A 15,992-nucleotide genomic window follows, 5' to 3' on the forward strand; every position below is an offset into this window, starting at 1 on the left:
TAGTGGCAACAGAGGCTTATCAGTGACTTGTTTTACAGGGTCTCTGTAGACCAGGCTGGCCTTGAACTCTTAGAGATCCACCTACCTCTGCCTCCAGACTGTGCTCCACCACAGCCCGGCTTCTCTTTTTTTTTTTTTTTTTAGGGTTTATTTATTATGTATACAACATTCTGCTTGCATGTATGCCCACACGCCAGAAGAGGGCGCCAGATCTCATTACAGATGGTTGTGAGCCACCATATGGTTGCTGGGAATTGAACTCAGGACCTCTGGAAGAGCAGCGGGTGCTCTTAACCACTGAGCCATCTCTCCAGCCCCCACACCCCCAGCTTTTCTCTTTTAACTGGCTTCTGGGACCATAACCTGTTTCTTGTTTGTTTTTTTTTTTTTTGGTGTTTGTTTTTTCAAGAAAGGGTTTCTCTGTGAAGCCCTGGTTGTCCTGAACTCACTTTGTAGGCCAGGCTGGCCTCAAACTCACAGAGATCCTCCTGCCTCTGCCTTCTGAGTGCTGGAATTAAAGGTGTGCACTGTGGCTACCACCCAGCTCCCCTTTCTTGTAACCTTGACTAAAATGGCTGAAGCTGCCAAGTTCTGTTTGCTGGAACTACTCTCATCCAAACATTTTCGTAATTAGTTTTGATGGTTTCTAAAAGTAAAATTGTGTCACATTGAGCATAGCTTTAGCAAAGGAGACCTCACAGTAACACTTTCTCTAACAAAGCCACACCTAATAGTGCTACTCCCTATGAGTTTATGGGGGCCAATTACATCCAAATCACCACATTCCATTCACTGGCTCTAATAAGCTTGTAACAATATAATACAAATACATTTAGTCCAATTTCAAAAGGCCCCATAGTCAATGACAATTGTCTCAATACTGTTTAAAAGTTCAAAGTCTTTTCTGAGATTTGTGCTATCTCCTAACTAAATCCCCTATAAAGTCAGAAAGCAGATCATATGCTTCCAACATATAGTGGTATAGAATATTCATTACCATTCCAAAACAGGAAATGCTGGACCAAACACCGTAAACCAGCCCGGCAGACTCCAAACTGAGTCTCTAATGAGCTCCAACTTTCCACTGTTAGCAGCTCTCCTTGCTAGATTTCCATTGCTCTAGGCCATATCCTGACACATGCTGGCCTCTGCATCTTTAGCCATTGAGAGAGATTCCATAACTCTTTTCTTGCATCTCTTGACTCAAAATTCAGAACCATGTGGCTGAAGCTGCCAAGGGCTGGAACGTGCCCCCTTGTTCAATTACAACTTCACCACCTTTCTGTTTTCCATGGTTTCCTTCACTGACTAAAACTAAAGCTGTTCTGGAAGTTGTTCTGTAGATGAGACTAGATCCACCACCATCCTAATGCTGGGTGGGGTCATCAGGCTTTACTTTAATCTGTTTACACTTCCGGGGTTCCTTTTCTCAAGTAGTTCATTTTGTATTTTTCATTGCTCAGCTTGCTCCTTTTCATTATAGATCTGTGTACATGTGGCAACAAATAACCAAGCCATAGTCACTACTGAGCTATCTGGAAATCTTTGTCAAAACTATTCATAAATCTTCAATTTAGCCTCAAGGCACTTTTTTGTAGAAGAGCAGAAAGTCACATTCTTCATCAAAATATAAGCACATCTCTAGCCAACATATTAATATCCTCCTCTGAAACCTCTTAAGCCAGGGCCCCACAGTTCAAAATACCCCCAGCACCACACTGCTACTGGCACCTCCTTTTCCCTACTAACATGGTCCACTAAGTCTCATTTAATGTACTTAGCTACTTTCCTATCCTAATCCAAAACTCGAAAAGCATGGTCAGGCCTATCACGGCATTACCCCAGTTCTTGGTACCAACTGTGAAGAGACACAATAACCATGCAACTATGGGGTAGGCATACAGCTTCAAAGATTTAGTTACGCTCAACATAGTGAGATACAGGCAAACATGGTGCTGGAAGAGCCAAGAGTCCTATATCTGGATCAGAGAGCAGCACTGTACCACAGCCTGGCCTGAGCATCTTCAGCAAAGCCACACCTAATAGTGTAGTGACGCTCCCTATGGGGGTCCACTTTCATTCAACCACCAAATACCCTATAGCCTCCTACTTTTCAGGTTTTCTTCAGCATGGAACTTAGTCATCAGGCCTTCCTGTTCCAGAGATCCAGGGCCAAGTTGTAAAACTTAGGAGCTGGCCTGAGCTTAAAATGAGACTAGTTTAACTGATGTTACAACAGCAGCCTCTTAAAGAGGCAGGATAACGGGTGGCAGAGGTGCATGGGTGCCACAGAATGCTATGTCTAGCATTTTCAGTCCTTTGAGACAGGGTTTCTCTGTGTAGCCTGGCTGTCCTGGAGCTTGCTCTGTAGACCAGGCTGGCCTCTGCCTCCCAACTGCTGGGATTAAAGATGGTAACCACCACTGCCCAGCTGAGTACATCTTGATAGGCCTGCACACAGTCCATAAGGAGAGTATGAATGGTGTATGTGTACTGGGCACCTAGGGATTCTCTGATGAAATGTGTGAAGGAAATGAAAGTATTCAACACGACCAGACAAAGGAGCCAGGAAAATCCGACTTTTATTTCTTAAATACTGTGAAGGAAGGGGGAAACGGTCCCCTGGTGAGAAAGCTAGGGGTCGTCAGCAAATGCCCGGTGGGCATTAGGGAAGCGCTGGGGGCTGTAGTTGGGATCTTCCTGCAGTCGTTTCTGGATATCAGACCGGAGCTAGAGTAGAGAGAGAAAGCACAAGCAGGTTGAAGGAGTCCTGGTTTAGCCCTAGGATCCCAGTGAAGAGACAACCCTCAGGATGTACTTCCCAGCAAGCCCAATGCGACAGCTGAGCCTTCCCAAAGGCCACAGGAAAACCTGGACCACCAACCGGCAGCCCCCACACTACCAATTCATCTCTCAATAGATACCGGGAAGCAGGAACCTGACCCGACCCTCCCAATAGACCATCCCTATTCTGCTGAAAGTGGGGCACCTGCTGCCTGTAGCTCTCCTGAACCTCTGGTGCCTCCAGGTCCCGGCTCAGGCTCTCGGGGCTTGTCAGGGGCCGAGCTCCGGCTGCCTTAGCTGCCCGGCTCACTGCCTCTGAGAGTAGCAGCTGGGGGCCCTCACCTTGCATTGTCTGGGGACAGGTTGAGAGGGAAAAGGGGATCAACATCAGACCCAGTGCCACCACCCAGCTCACCCTTTCCATTAGTTAACCAGGGTAGGGGAACAGTCTGCATGTGGTTTTAACAGCAGAAATGCCTTCCTAATTTATGGCCAGAAAATGTTTGATTGCAAAAGAAGGCACCAGCAGGTCAGACCATCTGAGACTCAGAGTTAGCTACTCTTCAAGGCAAAGCCCATCTTACACAATGGACCCTAATCACTTGGGAAATCACAAAGCTGAGGTACCAGAACTGCCACAAACAGTAAGATGAAGGTTCACATGAACAAGCCTGACCCCCAAGCAGGCTTCCTAACTAGATGAAGAAACTCAACTAGCTCAACAAGGGTACTGCATAGAGAGAGACATCCTCAGGAAAGAGACCAACCTTGCGTCTCTTGGCAGGCATACCACTGAGGTAGGCATCACTCAGGGGCGGCTGAGGTTTCACCTTCCGCTGGCTCTGAATGTCCTGCTGGATAATAGGGACCCATTCCTGGGGAGGAAAGGATTAGAAATAATTCCACAACTTACAGCTCTTTAACCCACTGCATCACCTCTCGCCACTTACTGGGGGAACTGCAGCTGCCCAAGGCTCTGCATCAGCTGAAGCTCCGTCCTGCTCATCTCGGGAACCCCCCTCGGGAGCAGGGGGCGGGGCTCGGGACATGGCTTCTTCTGCTGTTGTTCCAGGGGCTGGAGAAGCATTCTCCCACTAGAAAGCAGATGGCAGGAAGGTCCGGACTTCAGAATTCATTGCCCCTTAAGCCCCTTTTCTTCCAGCCATCTATACATTATCTGGTCTCTCCACCTCTCCCTGGTACCTGAGGTTCAGGGGAAGTTCTTTCTGCTCCCTGAACTTCCATTGGCTCTTCAGGAAGGGCCTGTGAAATTAGACAAAGAAAGGAGCTGGTGGTGGTGTGGGAGGAGTCAGTCCACCCATCTCTTCCTTCCATCCCGATTCCGTACCTGAGGGGGGTCGCCGACCCTGCGCACGTATCTGAGGATGGCATCAGGGCCCACAGGCATGTGCTCCAGGACCACCTGAAGCCTCAGTCCCATCATGGTCGTCAGCCAGCTCACCAAGGACGGGTTCACTCCACGAGACATGCGACGCTGAGGGTTAGAAATCCCACTTGAACTTTCAACCTGCTCGTGTGATCTACATCTACGCAGCAGGTGCAGTGTCTGGAGAGAAATATCAACTCTACAAGACATAACAAAGAAGCTAGAGCCCAGAGAACTGTGCTTACAATTCGGCCATTGATGACGGCAGCAAGCTCCATCTGCTGTCCCCCCAAGCAGTGCAGGTTCAGGGCCAAGCACTCAAACAGGCCCTGGTTACACAGTTCCAGCAACCGGGCTCCAAATCCACTGTCTGCAGGAAAATGTGAGAGGCCCATGAGTCTGGCAGTCCTGCACAGCCAACACACCCTCTCCCCGGCTGCGCTGGCCTCACCTGTGCAGTGCAGGACGTGAGCAGCAATGCTGTTAAACTGCTCCTGCAGAAACTCTAAATTTGTCCTGATGATGTCCACACCTGGTTGAACCTGCACCAAAGACTGAAACACAGAAAGAACTCCAAATCAGGACCTTGAGGATCTAGAAGGTGGAGGCAGCAGGACCCCCAGCCTCCCCGCCCAAACCTAGACAGGAAGAAAACACACAAAGTATACTCACAAAACTCTCCCTCACATATTCCTCCAGGCCAGTGATCAGTGTGTGGGTTGCCATCTGTAGAGGAACGTCATAGCTCAGGTTTAGTTCCACCTCACTGACTGATGTCAGGGTTAAGGAATGGAGGTGGGGAGCAAGGAAATCTCTGGGGCCCAGCGCCTTCATTTACCCGGATGTTGCCAGGCGTGGGCTCCTGACCACCCAGATAGTGCTGGTGGAAGAAAGCTCGCAGCTGAGGCTGGAGCCGCTGCAGTGGCTGGAAATGCCCATGCAGAAGCATCACCACATCCACCATTGAGAAATTCTGGCACAGAAGAGAGAGCAGAGCTCCAAAGAATCCTAGGGAGAGGGTCAGAAGTGAGCAATGGCCTTCACGTCCCAGCCTAGCCCTAATCCTTAGTAAAGAAAAGCCAACTACCCTTCAACCCTGCTAGTTCCCAAGACTATAGCACCTCCATTTTGCTTACCAAGAGCCCCATCAGCCCCAGGCTCAAAGATGTTGCTGGATCCACTGAGGCGTTGGATGAAGGCAGCAATGCTCTCACTGCTGCCAGCCCGAGCCCCCAAGGAGCCCAGGAGGGAGCTCAGCACGCCCTGCACCACCGAGGTGAAAAACTCCGGTGGCAGGCTCTCAGGACCCAAGCCTCCAGGACTCCCTGCTCCACCAGAAGGGGATCCTGGTGGGGGTGTGGTCTGCTGCTCTGGGGCAGGGGGTGGGGGTGGAGGAGGGGGAGGGGGTGGAGGGGCAGTCTGTGATGCCTAACAGAGAAGGAGTAAAGAACAGAAGACAAAGACACAGGGTCAAGAACAAAAAACTGCATCAAGAGGGCACAAAACAGTAAGCCTGGGAGAAGGGGAGGAAGCTAAATTCTGAGTTTGACTTTAAAAAAAACTCTTTTTTATCACTGTATTTAATGTGTATGGGCATTCTGCCTGACTACATCAGTTAAACGTGTATGCTTGGTTCCCATGGGGACCAGAAGAGAGTGACAGATCCCTGGAACTGGAGCTCCAGATGGTTGTGAACCACCATGTGGGTGCTAGAAATCAGAGTCAGGTCTCTCTGCACGAGCAGCAAGAGCTAGCTTTAATCTTAACTTCTTAAGCCAGAACACTCAGGGACAGACCGGGTCAGAGCAGGAAGCAGGCAGTGCTGACTTTTAGGCATCCACAGATCTTCAGGTCCTGTCCTCTCTTACGTCACTGTCCCCTCACTAAGGCAGTTACAGAGCGGCAACAAAGACCACTGCTCTACTGGGCTGGAGCACAAGGGAACAAGGACAGTCACTTACCTGCAAGAAGTCAGTCATGCCCTGGAGAAAAGCGGGCACACCAGGCATTGCAACAGTGATGGTGGGAGAGGCCAGGCCAGGCCCGCCAGCCCCGGGCCCTGCAGGCCCCAGCAGGTTCCCCAGGAGCTGAGAGAACTGAAGGTCGGCTGCAGAGGGCTGCGGAGGTGGAGGCTGGGCAGGACCCCCAGGAGCAGGGCCAGCAGTTGTAGCTGTGTTGGTGGTACCAGCACTAGCTGACGCAGTGGCCGGAGCTGGGGCAGGCGCAGGAGCTGGGGCAGGAGCTGCAGCTGCAGCCATTCCTGGAGTCCCCTGAGCTGTTAAGAACCAAAAAATAAAAAAGTACAATTTGAACAAAAACCAGATTTCAGCTGCCTCATCCTGGCCTTTCCGGCAGGAAAACAGAAACTAAGAACTTCTACAAGACAAGGACATGCGTGAGCAGGACAGCTGTCATGGACAGCCCTTTCCAGAATCTTACTCAGTAGCCCAGGCTAGCTTAGAAATTAGAAGTCTACAGTCTAGGGTGTCCTTGAACTCACAGTAACCCCAGCTGCAGCTGGAAATACGTAAAGTTTGAGCTAGCTAGAAAAGAACAGGACTCACCCACAAGGACAGGCTGCATAAGAAGTTGCCCCACAAGGCCGCTCACCATCTGGGCCAATGAAGTGTTTGTACCCAGCCCAGTGCCCTGCTGGGGAACAGGAAAAAGATTTAATCTTGTCCCTCCCCCCTCCCACAATCCTCCAGTATTTCCTCACTGGTATTTTCCCCAACCCTTGCTCACCAGAGTCCCAGAGACCGGAGGACCCCCAGGATGGGAAGGCCGAGCCTGTGGAGGAGTGGGCCGAGCAATCACCACCCGAGTTGGTGCTGTTGGGAAGCCAGGCACTTGCTGTCCTGTGGGCAAAAAGAGAGACCAAAGAAGGCTGAGGGTTCAGCCCTTCCCCGCCAGCAGACAAGACCCACCACCATTAACTAGGCCCCACCTCCCAGGCCTCCCCTTCCATTACCTGCGGCCGCGGAGGCAACAGCTGCCACCATGGCCTGATGAGTGATCTGGTGGGCGACGGCGTGCATGAACTCAGGGGGCAGGGAGGGCAGCTGGATGAGGGTGGAGCCTGGGGGGTGGGTCTGATGTAACCTTGAACCTGGACCACTTCAAGCCACCCACTCAGCCCTACCCCTTTTCTACCCAGAGCTCTCAGCCTGCTCCTATAGCCTCACTCTTACCCAGGGTCTGTCCGTGACCAGGAGGTCCCAAGGGACCAGTGGGAGCACTCGGGACACCACCGGGCTGTGATCCAGAATCTGAGCAGGGAAGACAGGAAAAATTAAGAAGGGTAGGGCCAAGGTTTGGCTGTATCCTCCTGAGATCATCCATTCCCCAGGCCTCCAGAAACCCTGCCCTTTCCTCCACTTTCTCTTTCTGCAAACCCAAGGACAGAGCCCCTCCCCTCCTGCCTCCCCGCGCTCACCTTGAATGTTCATGTGCATCATGACAACAGGCTCCACGCTCTGGTGGGAAATCCGGATGACCCGTGGGTGGCTGGCAGCTGAGGGTGGAGCTGTCCCCGGCGGGGGGGCTCCTTCAGTTGATGAATCCACAGTGGTAGAAGATGGAGGCAGGGATGAGGCCTGGCCAGAACCCGGGGAAGCTGCCTCTGAACTGGGAGCTGGTGGAGGCCTAGCCCCGTTGCCTGTCATGGTCACAGTAGTTCCCACATTGATCTGAAGAGAAGGATGCAGATGTGAGAACAACGCAGGGGCTGAGAGCCACCTCTAAAGACTCCTCATGCTATTTCCCTAGTTTTTGCTCCAGAGCTTCCCAGCTGTCATCTGGGTCACCCTCATCTCCCATGCCCCTGTTCTCCCTCCAGCCAGGCTCCCTGAACCCACCTGAATGGGAATGGCTGCCTGCTGGAGCACCATGGGAGTCGTGTAGTGAGACATGGGCCGCACCACGTGAAGATGCCGCGGGGGTGCACAAGCCAGATTGCAGCGCAGGTCAGACAGTGCCACGAAAGTGTTGCCCAGCAGCCGGAGGCTCTCCCCCACCAAGTTTATCAGCCTCTGGTCCTCCTCACGGCCCTCATGCTGCGCCCAGGGCAAACCCAGAAAAACAAGAAATTAACAAGAGGGATAATGGCTTCGGAGACTGCCACATGCTTTGTCTTGGGAAGCTTTCACATGAACTAAAGCTTTTCAATTTTCAAGTAAATTCTATTCAGTATACATAAATACTTTTCCACAAGACACAGCAAAGTTTTAGTAACCACATAAGATCTTCCTCACCCTGTACACTTCCTAAACAACTGAGGACACACCAGTCCACAGACTGTCACCACCCCATCACGTAGACCAGTCCCCTATGGGGGGTATGTGTGCGCTAACACAGGACAGTGAGGAGCTATCCAGGTACTGGGCTATTGGGCAGGAAGGCCATCCCAAGGCTCACGTTGTTGTTGTAGTCTGTGGTGGCCGCAGCACCGAGGACCTCACAGTAGCGCTGCAGGAAGGGCTGAAGACGGCGCTGCAAGCGCTGCAGCTCCTGGAGCACCTCCACATGCTCGGCAGGGGAAGGGTGGCTGCGGGAACATGGGGCAGTGAGATGAGCTGTCCTCCAGGGCCCCTGCCAGCCCCCAGGGGTTCTCTTTGCAGAGAACGGAGAAGAGAAAGCCAATTGCTCCCATGTCCCAGCATGGCCCTGTGCAGAGGAGCCAAAAAGAGCTCAAAACCAGACCAGGCCTCTACAAAGCACAGGCGGAGGCATTCATAGAGCCTCCTGCCTCAGACATTAGTGCTACACAAGCGCTGACCTTTGATCCCCCCATCATCCACTTTCCCCGCTTCGTATCTTCCTGGTCCCCAAAGGTTCCCTCCACCTCTCACTTGGGCGTATTTGTCTCTGGAGCAGGTGTTGGACCCGCTGGAGCTGGGCCAGAAGGGGTAAGCTCTGGAGTCTGGGCTGGGGTGCGTTCCTCCATGTCTTCTGACTCCATGGGCTCTCGAGGAGGTGCTTCACTCTCGACTGGTTCTGACGGTTGTGAGCTCAAGGCTGTCTCCGAGGCCACAGTTGGCGTCTGCGGGGGTGGCTGACTGGCCTGTGCTTGGGGTCCCCCTCGACACTGAATGTGGAGGAAGAGTCGGGACACCAAGGACAGGATGAAATTACTGCTGCTGAGGGTTATGCATATCAAATAAGTAAAGAGTGGAGATGGTGCCCACCAAGACTCCCCGAAGGCAGGGCTGGCAGAAGTGGGGTACACGGGAACCATTTGTAACCTTTACAGAGTAGCAACCGTGCTTCCCTAACTTCCTAAACAAGGAGAGGAAATGGTCACTGTGGCTACAACAAAACTGACAGTTAAGGTATCCCCACCCTTAACATGATGATCGTTAAGGAATTTTAAAAACTGCCCGGTAGAGGCAGCACACATGTTTAATCCTGGCACTCAGGAGGGAGAGGCAGGCAGATCTCTGTGAGTTCCAGGCCAGCCTGGTCTTCAAAGCAAGTTCCAGGACAGCCAGGGCTACACACAGAAACCCTGTCTCAAAAGCAAAACAAAAAGAAAAAAAAAATTTAAAAATATGGCATGCAGCCTTGCATGGTGCCTCCCACCTATAATCAGGGCACTTAAGAGGATGAGCTAGGAGACACACTGAGTTCAAGGACAACCCAGGACAGAGACAGCTCAAGGAAAAAAAAGGGGGCTACTTCTCTAAATGCAGGGAATCTATGGCATTATCTGGCAAGCCTGAAATGAACTCAGAAACCGGCATCAGGACTGGCAGCAGCACACAACACTGGAGCATGCCCATAAACCTCACCTGAGAAACTGAGGCAGGCAGCCTCGCAAACAGACTTTCTTTGCCTAAAAGGACTACATAGAAAACCTGCCGGGCAGTGGAGTCGCAAGCCTTTAATCCCAGCACCGAACACTCAGGAGGCAGAAGCAGGAGAATCTCTGAGCTCAAGGCCAGCCTGGTCTACAGAGCAAGTGCCAGGACACACTCCAAACTGACAGAGAAACCCTGTCTTAAGAAAACCGAAATAGGGGGCTGGAGAGATGGCTCAGCGGTTAAGAGCACTGACTGCCCTTCCAGAGGTCCTGAGTTCAATTCCCAGCAACCACATGGTGGCTCACAACCGCCTTTAGTGAGATCTGATGCCCTCTTCTGGCCTACAGGCAGGACATGGAGGAAGGAAGGAAGGAAGGAAGGAAGGAAGGAAGGAAGGAAGGAAGGAAGGAAGGAAGGAAGGAAGGCCAAAATAAATAAATAAAAAGAGAGAGAGAGAAGCCAGGTGGTGGTGGCGCACACCTTTAAGCCCAAATCTCTGAGTTCGAGGCCAGCCTGGTCTACAAGAGCTAGTTCCAGGACAGGATCCAAAGCCAGAGAAGCTGAAAAAAAAAAAAAGGAAAAGAAAAAGAAAGAAAGACAGACAGACAGACAGACTAGGAAGGCACTGCAGTCGCTGTGACTGTGGCCAGCAATATTCTTCCTGCCAGACCATGAGAAGAGAGAACAGAAAGGAACTATGGAGCCTGGCAGACTTGCCCACTCACCTCCATCCGGGACAGGAGGGTCTGGATATCTCTGATCATGTGTTGAGCCATCACCAGCCGTACCCGGGGCTCACTCTATAACATAAGGAGGATGATCAGGGCAGGGCCGAGACTAAGCCGTGAGCTCCAAAACATACTACACCAGCTCCCAGGCATCTCCTCAGCCAGGTTCCCCCCACCTCATGGCCTCCTTCTCCCAGATCCCCTTCCCTGACCCTCCCAGGCCCCTCAATACCTGAATTGGGGCCTGTTCCATGTTGATGTGAACATCCACAGCAGAGCCGTCACTCTGGGGAAAGGGTAAGGGAAGTTGCTCTGGGAGAAGCCACATACTAAGGCCTCCATACTGCCAATTCCTTTTCTGGAGCCCCTACCCTCTTTTCCTCAAAAACTGAGGCCACTATAGGTCAGAGGGTCTTCCAAACTCAAGGCAAGCACTCAAAACACCTGTCTTCTACGCTCCCTACAGCTGCCATAATGAGAGCCACTCTCCCCAACAAAACCCTCCCACACGAGAAACACAGGCTCACAGGAAGATTGAAGGTTCCAACCATGACATAGCTGTTGGCATTCCGGTCGTGAACAGAGGCCCCAGGCCCCCGAGTGCCAGGCAGGGGTGCCCCACCATGAGTAGCTGAGGCAGACCCTGTCCCAGAAGATGCTCCAGACGGGAGCTGAGTCTGAGGAGGAGCCCGTTCCACCAGGTGGATAACCTTCCCCCCAACATCTGCAGAAGAAAAAGATGACACCAAAGCTTGTCAGTAAAAACCCACGGCCTCGGACAGCAACCTCAGCCCCAGGCAGTTCCCCTGCCCTTACTGTATTCTTGGAGCTTCTTATCGTCCTGCAGAACCCGGCCCTGGTAGATGAGCCGCTGTTTCTCAGAAGGGATGCTGACGGAGGCAGCAATGTGCTCCTTAAATTCCTTTACATTCATCTGAAAGGACAGTCATGCGTCGGAATCAGAAAACCAAAGGAAGGAAGAAGGAAGAGGGACACCTGACTTCAGGTGCTGAGTGAGGATAAGAGCAAACAGTGTCCCTAGCCAACTGTACCAATAAGCAGGTATTTATCAAGCCAAAAACAAAAACCCCAAACAGACAATAAACAAAGCTAGGTATGAACGGGAGGAGGGAAAACCCCAGTAAGAAAAACAGGCTGGAGAAAGGCTCAGCGGTTAAGAACTGACACCAAGTCTGTTACTGCACAGAACCGCAGCTCAATCTCCAGCACCCATACTGGGCAGCAGTTCACAACTACTGGTGAACTCAGCTCTAGGAGACCCAGTACCTACAGGCACGTACATACCCTGTCCCCACAAACCAACATATAACTAAAAATAAGCGGGAAGTGGTGGTATATGCCTCCAGCACTTGGGAGGCAGAGGCAGGTGGATCTCTTGGGAATTCGAGGCCATCCTGGTCTACATACACAGTGAGTTCCAGGTAGACAGAGCTATACAGAGAGACTGTCTCAGAAAAAAAAAAAAAATCCAAAAAGTACCCATAATGATAACAATAAATAAATAAAAATAAATCTTACAATAAAAAAGCCAAACAGTTCTCCCTTTCTTTGTAACTTAGTATCTAAAAGTGAGCTCCTTTTCTAAATGTAAAGCCACACCAGGAGCTCACAACTGTAATCTAAAGCTAAAAACAGGTGGGTATCATGGCACAAGCTTCTAATCCCATGGGGACAAAAGCAGGTGGATCTCTGTGACTACCAGGCCAGTCAGCTACAAAGTGAGATGCTGAATTAAAACAGAATGAGGGGCTAGAGACGTCTCAGAGACTAAGAACACTGTTGCTCTTGCACAGGACCAGAGTTTAACTCCTAGACATGGAGGTTTAAAACCATCCATACGTAACAGTAGGTGCTGTGACTTCCTAACTCCCACAAGGAGAGAAAAAGGTCACAGGGCCTGATACCCTCTTCTGTCCTTCTTGGGCACCAATCACACACATGGTACACATTATGCTTACAGACAAAACACACATAAAAATAAAACTCAGGCAGAATTCCAGCACTTGGGAGGCAGATGCAGGCAAATTTCTGTGAGTCTGAGACCACCCTGATCTACACAGTGAGAACCAAGGCAACATGGGCTACACGATGGGCTCACGGAGACCTGTCTCAAAAATCTTGCCGCTAGTGAGTGGCGCTTGCTTTTAATCCCAGCACTCAGGACGCAGAGACAAGCAGACATTTTTCCCCCAAGGCAAGGTTTCTCTGTACCTTTTGAGGCCTGTCCCGGAACTTGCTCTGTAGACCAGGCTGGCCTTGAACTCAGAGTTCTGCCTGTCTCAGCCTCTCAAGGGCTGGGGTTAAAGGTGTGTACCACCATCACCCAGGACAAGTGGATCTCTGAGTTCAAAGCCAGCCTGGTCTACAAAACGAGTCTAGGACAGCCAAGGATACACAAAGAAACCCTATAAAAAAAAAAAAAGTCAAATATGGTACACACACCTAAAATGTGGCACAGACAGTGGAGGCAAAATGGCCAGGAGGTCAAGACCAGCCTGAGATACTGTCCCCACCCCCCAGAAAAGAATCTTCCTAATTAGAATTAGACAAGTGACTCTCGGTAAGGGGCAGAACTAACTCCCACGTACACCTACTCACAGAAGCATATGTGATATTTCAAGTGTTTTAGAAAAACACGAAAATGACCACCTCATGATTTTTTTTCTCAAAGGATTATGCTACTGCGTCCACACCGCACCTTACAAGCTCAAGGGATTCAAACTATGCCCCAGATACCGGCAATTCTACCCAACAGTGGATGAAAGCAGGTTTCTGGACTCTATGTAGTATAAACCTGTGAACAAGTTGTTTAAAAAAAGAACAGACACACCACACTTGTCTGAGGTCCCTATGCTGCTTCCGGTCCCAAAGGCCGGGGTCAAGTCTGTCCCTTTAGGCCAAGGTCCGCCCAGGACAGGTAGAGATTCCTCCTATTTCCCCGCTTCACTGAGTCCCATCAAGGTGAAGACGGAACAAACCTGCCCCACTCAACAGTAACCACACCTCCTCACTCAACAAGAACATCAGATGTTCTATCCAGGAAGGGACAAAGGAGTCAATGACAAGAAAATCGGGCTCATCCCTAGAAGACAAACGGGGTATCAGCTCTACAAAGGTCCGCTGTCTCACCTGGGCCCCCACAATAAAAGTCCGAGTCTGAGAGTCCAGGGTCTTCACCAGTACCTCCAGGCTGTCGGGCTCCTCCATAGCGGTACTGGTACTATCACTCGGCTCCATGGCCGACAGCTCTCTAAGGAAGAACGGGGGGAGGGTGTTTCGCTGTCGCCCGCACTGTTTTATAGACACGGAAGACTCTCTGGGCCCAATCTCCGCCCCAATCCCTTAAAAGTTTCTCATACACAAACACATAAATCCATCCTCGCCCTCATCCCTCCTCTCTGATTCGGGGGCACGGGAAGAGAAGCACAAAGGGCAGGAGATCGACGGCATAGGGAGGTGAAGGACGAAAGGTGGGAGGGGCTCCACGATGCCAATCACAATAGGGAGAGCCAGTTGGGCTAGGAATCGGGGAAGCAAGCACGAGACCGACCGGAGACCAGTGTCATCACCGGTCGCGACCGAGCAAGCGCCCGCCCGAGAGATCGGGAAATCCTAGGACAACGCGAGGGGGAGGGGGAGAAGTGGGGGGGAGGGGAGGGTCGCGCTGGAGTCCGCGGGGGAGAGTGGCTTCGCGCACGCGCACCACCACGACCGAACCCGCCTAAATCACCACGGACACTCACGGGAGCCCGGACCGGCTCGCTGACCGCCCCCTTCTTCCGCCTCCGCCTCCCGTCGGTGTTGCAGCGACACGACTTAACCCACACGCGGCCAAACACATACAAACACACATACACAGCCCACCACCCCGTGGCTCCGCCCCCCGACTTCCCCACGGTACCGTCACTTCCGGTCTCCCCCAACCTGGCACCAAAGAACACTTCCGTTTCCCCGATCGTAAGGGGGGGGGATCTCGAGGCGGTACTTCCGGCTTCCCCAGGCTCCCCCCCAATTTACTTTTGTGGGGCACGATGAGAAAGTCCACAGCCCCAAACAGTGAGTTTCTAGGGGGCGAGACGGGCCGGGGTCGGCCTAGATGGGAGGGAGCCGAACACCCCGAGGAGCCGCCGCCGCCGTCGCCCGGGGACCGCACTGCGCCTGCGTGAGCCGCGCTGCGCGTGCGCACAGCTTAAGGCCTTCCCCGCCCCCCTCGGGCGGTGTGCGTTTTTTCCCTGCGCGCGCCGGAGCGCTGCGAGACCCAGGTGGCTACTCCAACGCCTGAAGAAAAATTACTGAGTGTGTGTGTGTGGGGGGGGGAGGTAGGGAAATGGCTGCCTCTATTTCGAGAAACGCCGCGGGCGCCTGTAGGGCACTTGCGGGGACTGCATCTCGTTCATCTGCATCCGTCCGTGTGTGGACGGGAGGAGAGCGTTTACAGGCATGCTTATAGCCGCCTAAGCCTGGGCACAGCCCCGGGTCCTCTCGTCATCCCTGCGCTGCCGGAAGTCACTTTTTTCCCTGGACGGTTGGGGCGTTCCGTGGGCTGGGTTGGCTTGTCCCGGGTGTCCAGGATAGACTCTGGGGCGTCATCTCGTCTTTGGTTGAGAGCCCCCGAGGGAACTCCATGCTATAGGATAACAAAGCACTTTACTGCTTTTTAAACGTTTGTGAAAATAAATAAATCAAAGAAAGAAACGGAGCCGGGCTTGGTGGCGCTCGCCTTTAATCACAGCACTCGGGTCTCTGTGAGTTCGAGGCCAGCCTAGTCTACAGAGCGAGTTCCGGGGCAGCCAGGGCTACACAGAGAAACCCTGTCTCAAAACAAAAACTCTGGGATCGGATTAAAGGGCAAGAGAAGGGATTGAAGTCTGGCCGCGAAGGGGGTTGCTCAGGGCGGGACGGTTACAGTTTCTCTGCCGCCACCCCCACTTACTCCTCCTAGGTGCCGGTGCTGATGAAAGGTCCAGTAAGCATTTAGTGAGCAGTTCTTCGGTGCCAACCTGTATGATAAAACTCTGTTTCCTGAATTGCCTGGAACTTTATAATGTTCTACGCCGCCACCGCCCAGTGCTGGAATTAAAGTCGTTTGGTGCCCTGCCAGACTACGTTTAAGTAATTTTTTCCCGCTGATACTGGGTCTCACTGTAAATCTGGCTGTCGTGGATCTCAGCTCCACCTGCCTCTGCCTCCTGAATGATTGTGACCTTGCGTCTGCCACAGCATAGCATAGACGTGGAGAAACGTGCTGGTGTCCGCTTTCCATTGTGTGGG

The 15,992-nt window shown here is 52.1% G+C and overlaps 1 protein-coding gene across 19 annotated transcripts; it reads right to left on the reverse strand.

Annotated features, from left to right (window-relative positions):
* Positions 1-2,564: 2,564 nt before the first annotated feature.
* Bag6 (BAG cochaperone 6) lies at positions 2,565-14,882 on the reverse strand. Of its 19 annotated transcripts, none has more exons than XM_050132322.1 (26): positions 14,739-14,882; positions 13,851-13,971; positions 11,517-11,634; positions 11,228-11,424; positions 10,933-10,986; positions 10,698-10,772; positions 9,022-9,257; positions 8,588-8,717; positions 8,029-8,226; positions 7,608-7,860; positions 7,363-7,440; positions 7,143-7,250; positions 6,917-7,029; positions 6,736-6,823; positions 6,133-6,446; positions 5,308-5,599; positions 5,010-5,179; positions 4,844-4,897; positions 4,623-4,725; positions 4,417-4,541; positions 4,133-4,279; positions 3,988-4,047; positions 3,735-3,878; positions 3,552-3,659; positions 2,990-3,136; positions 2,565-2,730 (listed from the first exon to the last, which is right to left on the reverse strand). In XM_050132322.1, exons 2-26 carry the CDS (start codon positions 13,956-13,958, stop codon positions 2,635-2,637), a joined length of 3,516 nt encoding a protein of 1,171 aa, XP_049988279.1. In that variant the 5' UTR covers positions 13,959-13,971; positions 14,739-14,882; the 3' UTR covers positions 2,565-2,634. The 19 variants fall into 19 exon arrangements, with proteins under 19 accessions (XP_049988279.1, XP_049988277.1, XP_049988272.1 ...); XM_050132320.1 differs by having other exon boundaries at positions 14,623-14,881; XM_050132315.1 differs by lacking the exon at positions 14,739-14,882 and adding an exon at positions 14,465-14,615 and having other exon boundaries at positions 6,736-6,820.
* Between the last annotated feature and the right edge of the window lie 1,110 nt (positions 14,883-15,992).

The sequence above is a fragment of the Alexandromys fortis genome, unplaced genomic scaffold (genome assembly GCF_014885135.2).
Source record: "Alexandromys fortis isolate MF-2015 unplaced genomic scaffold, M_Fortis_MF-2015_v1.1 scaffold_422, whole genome shotgun sequence".
NCBI lineage: Eukaryota > Metazoa > Chordata > Mammalia > Rodentia > Cricetidae > Alexandromys > Alexandromys fortis.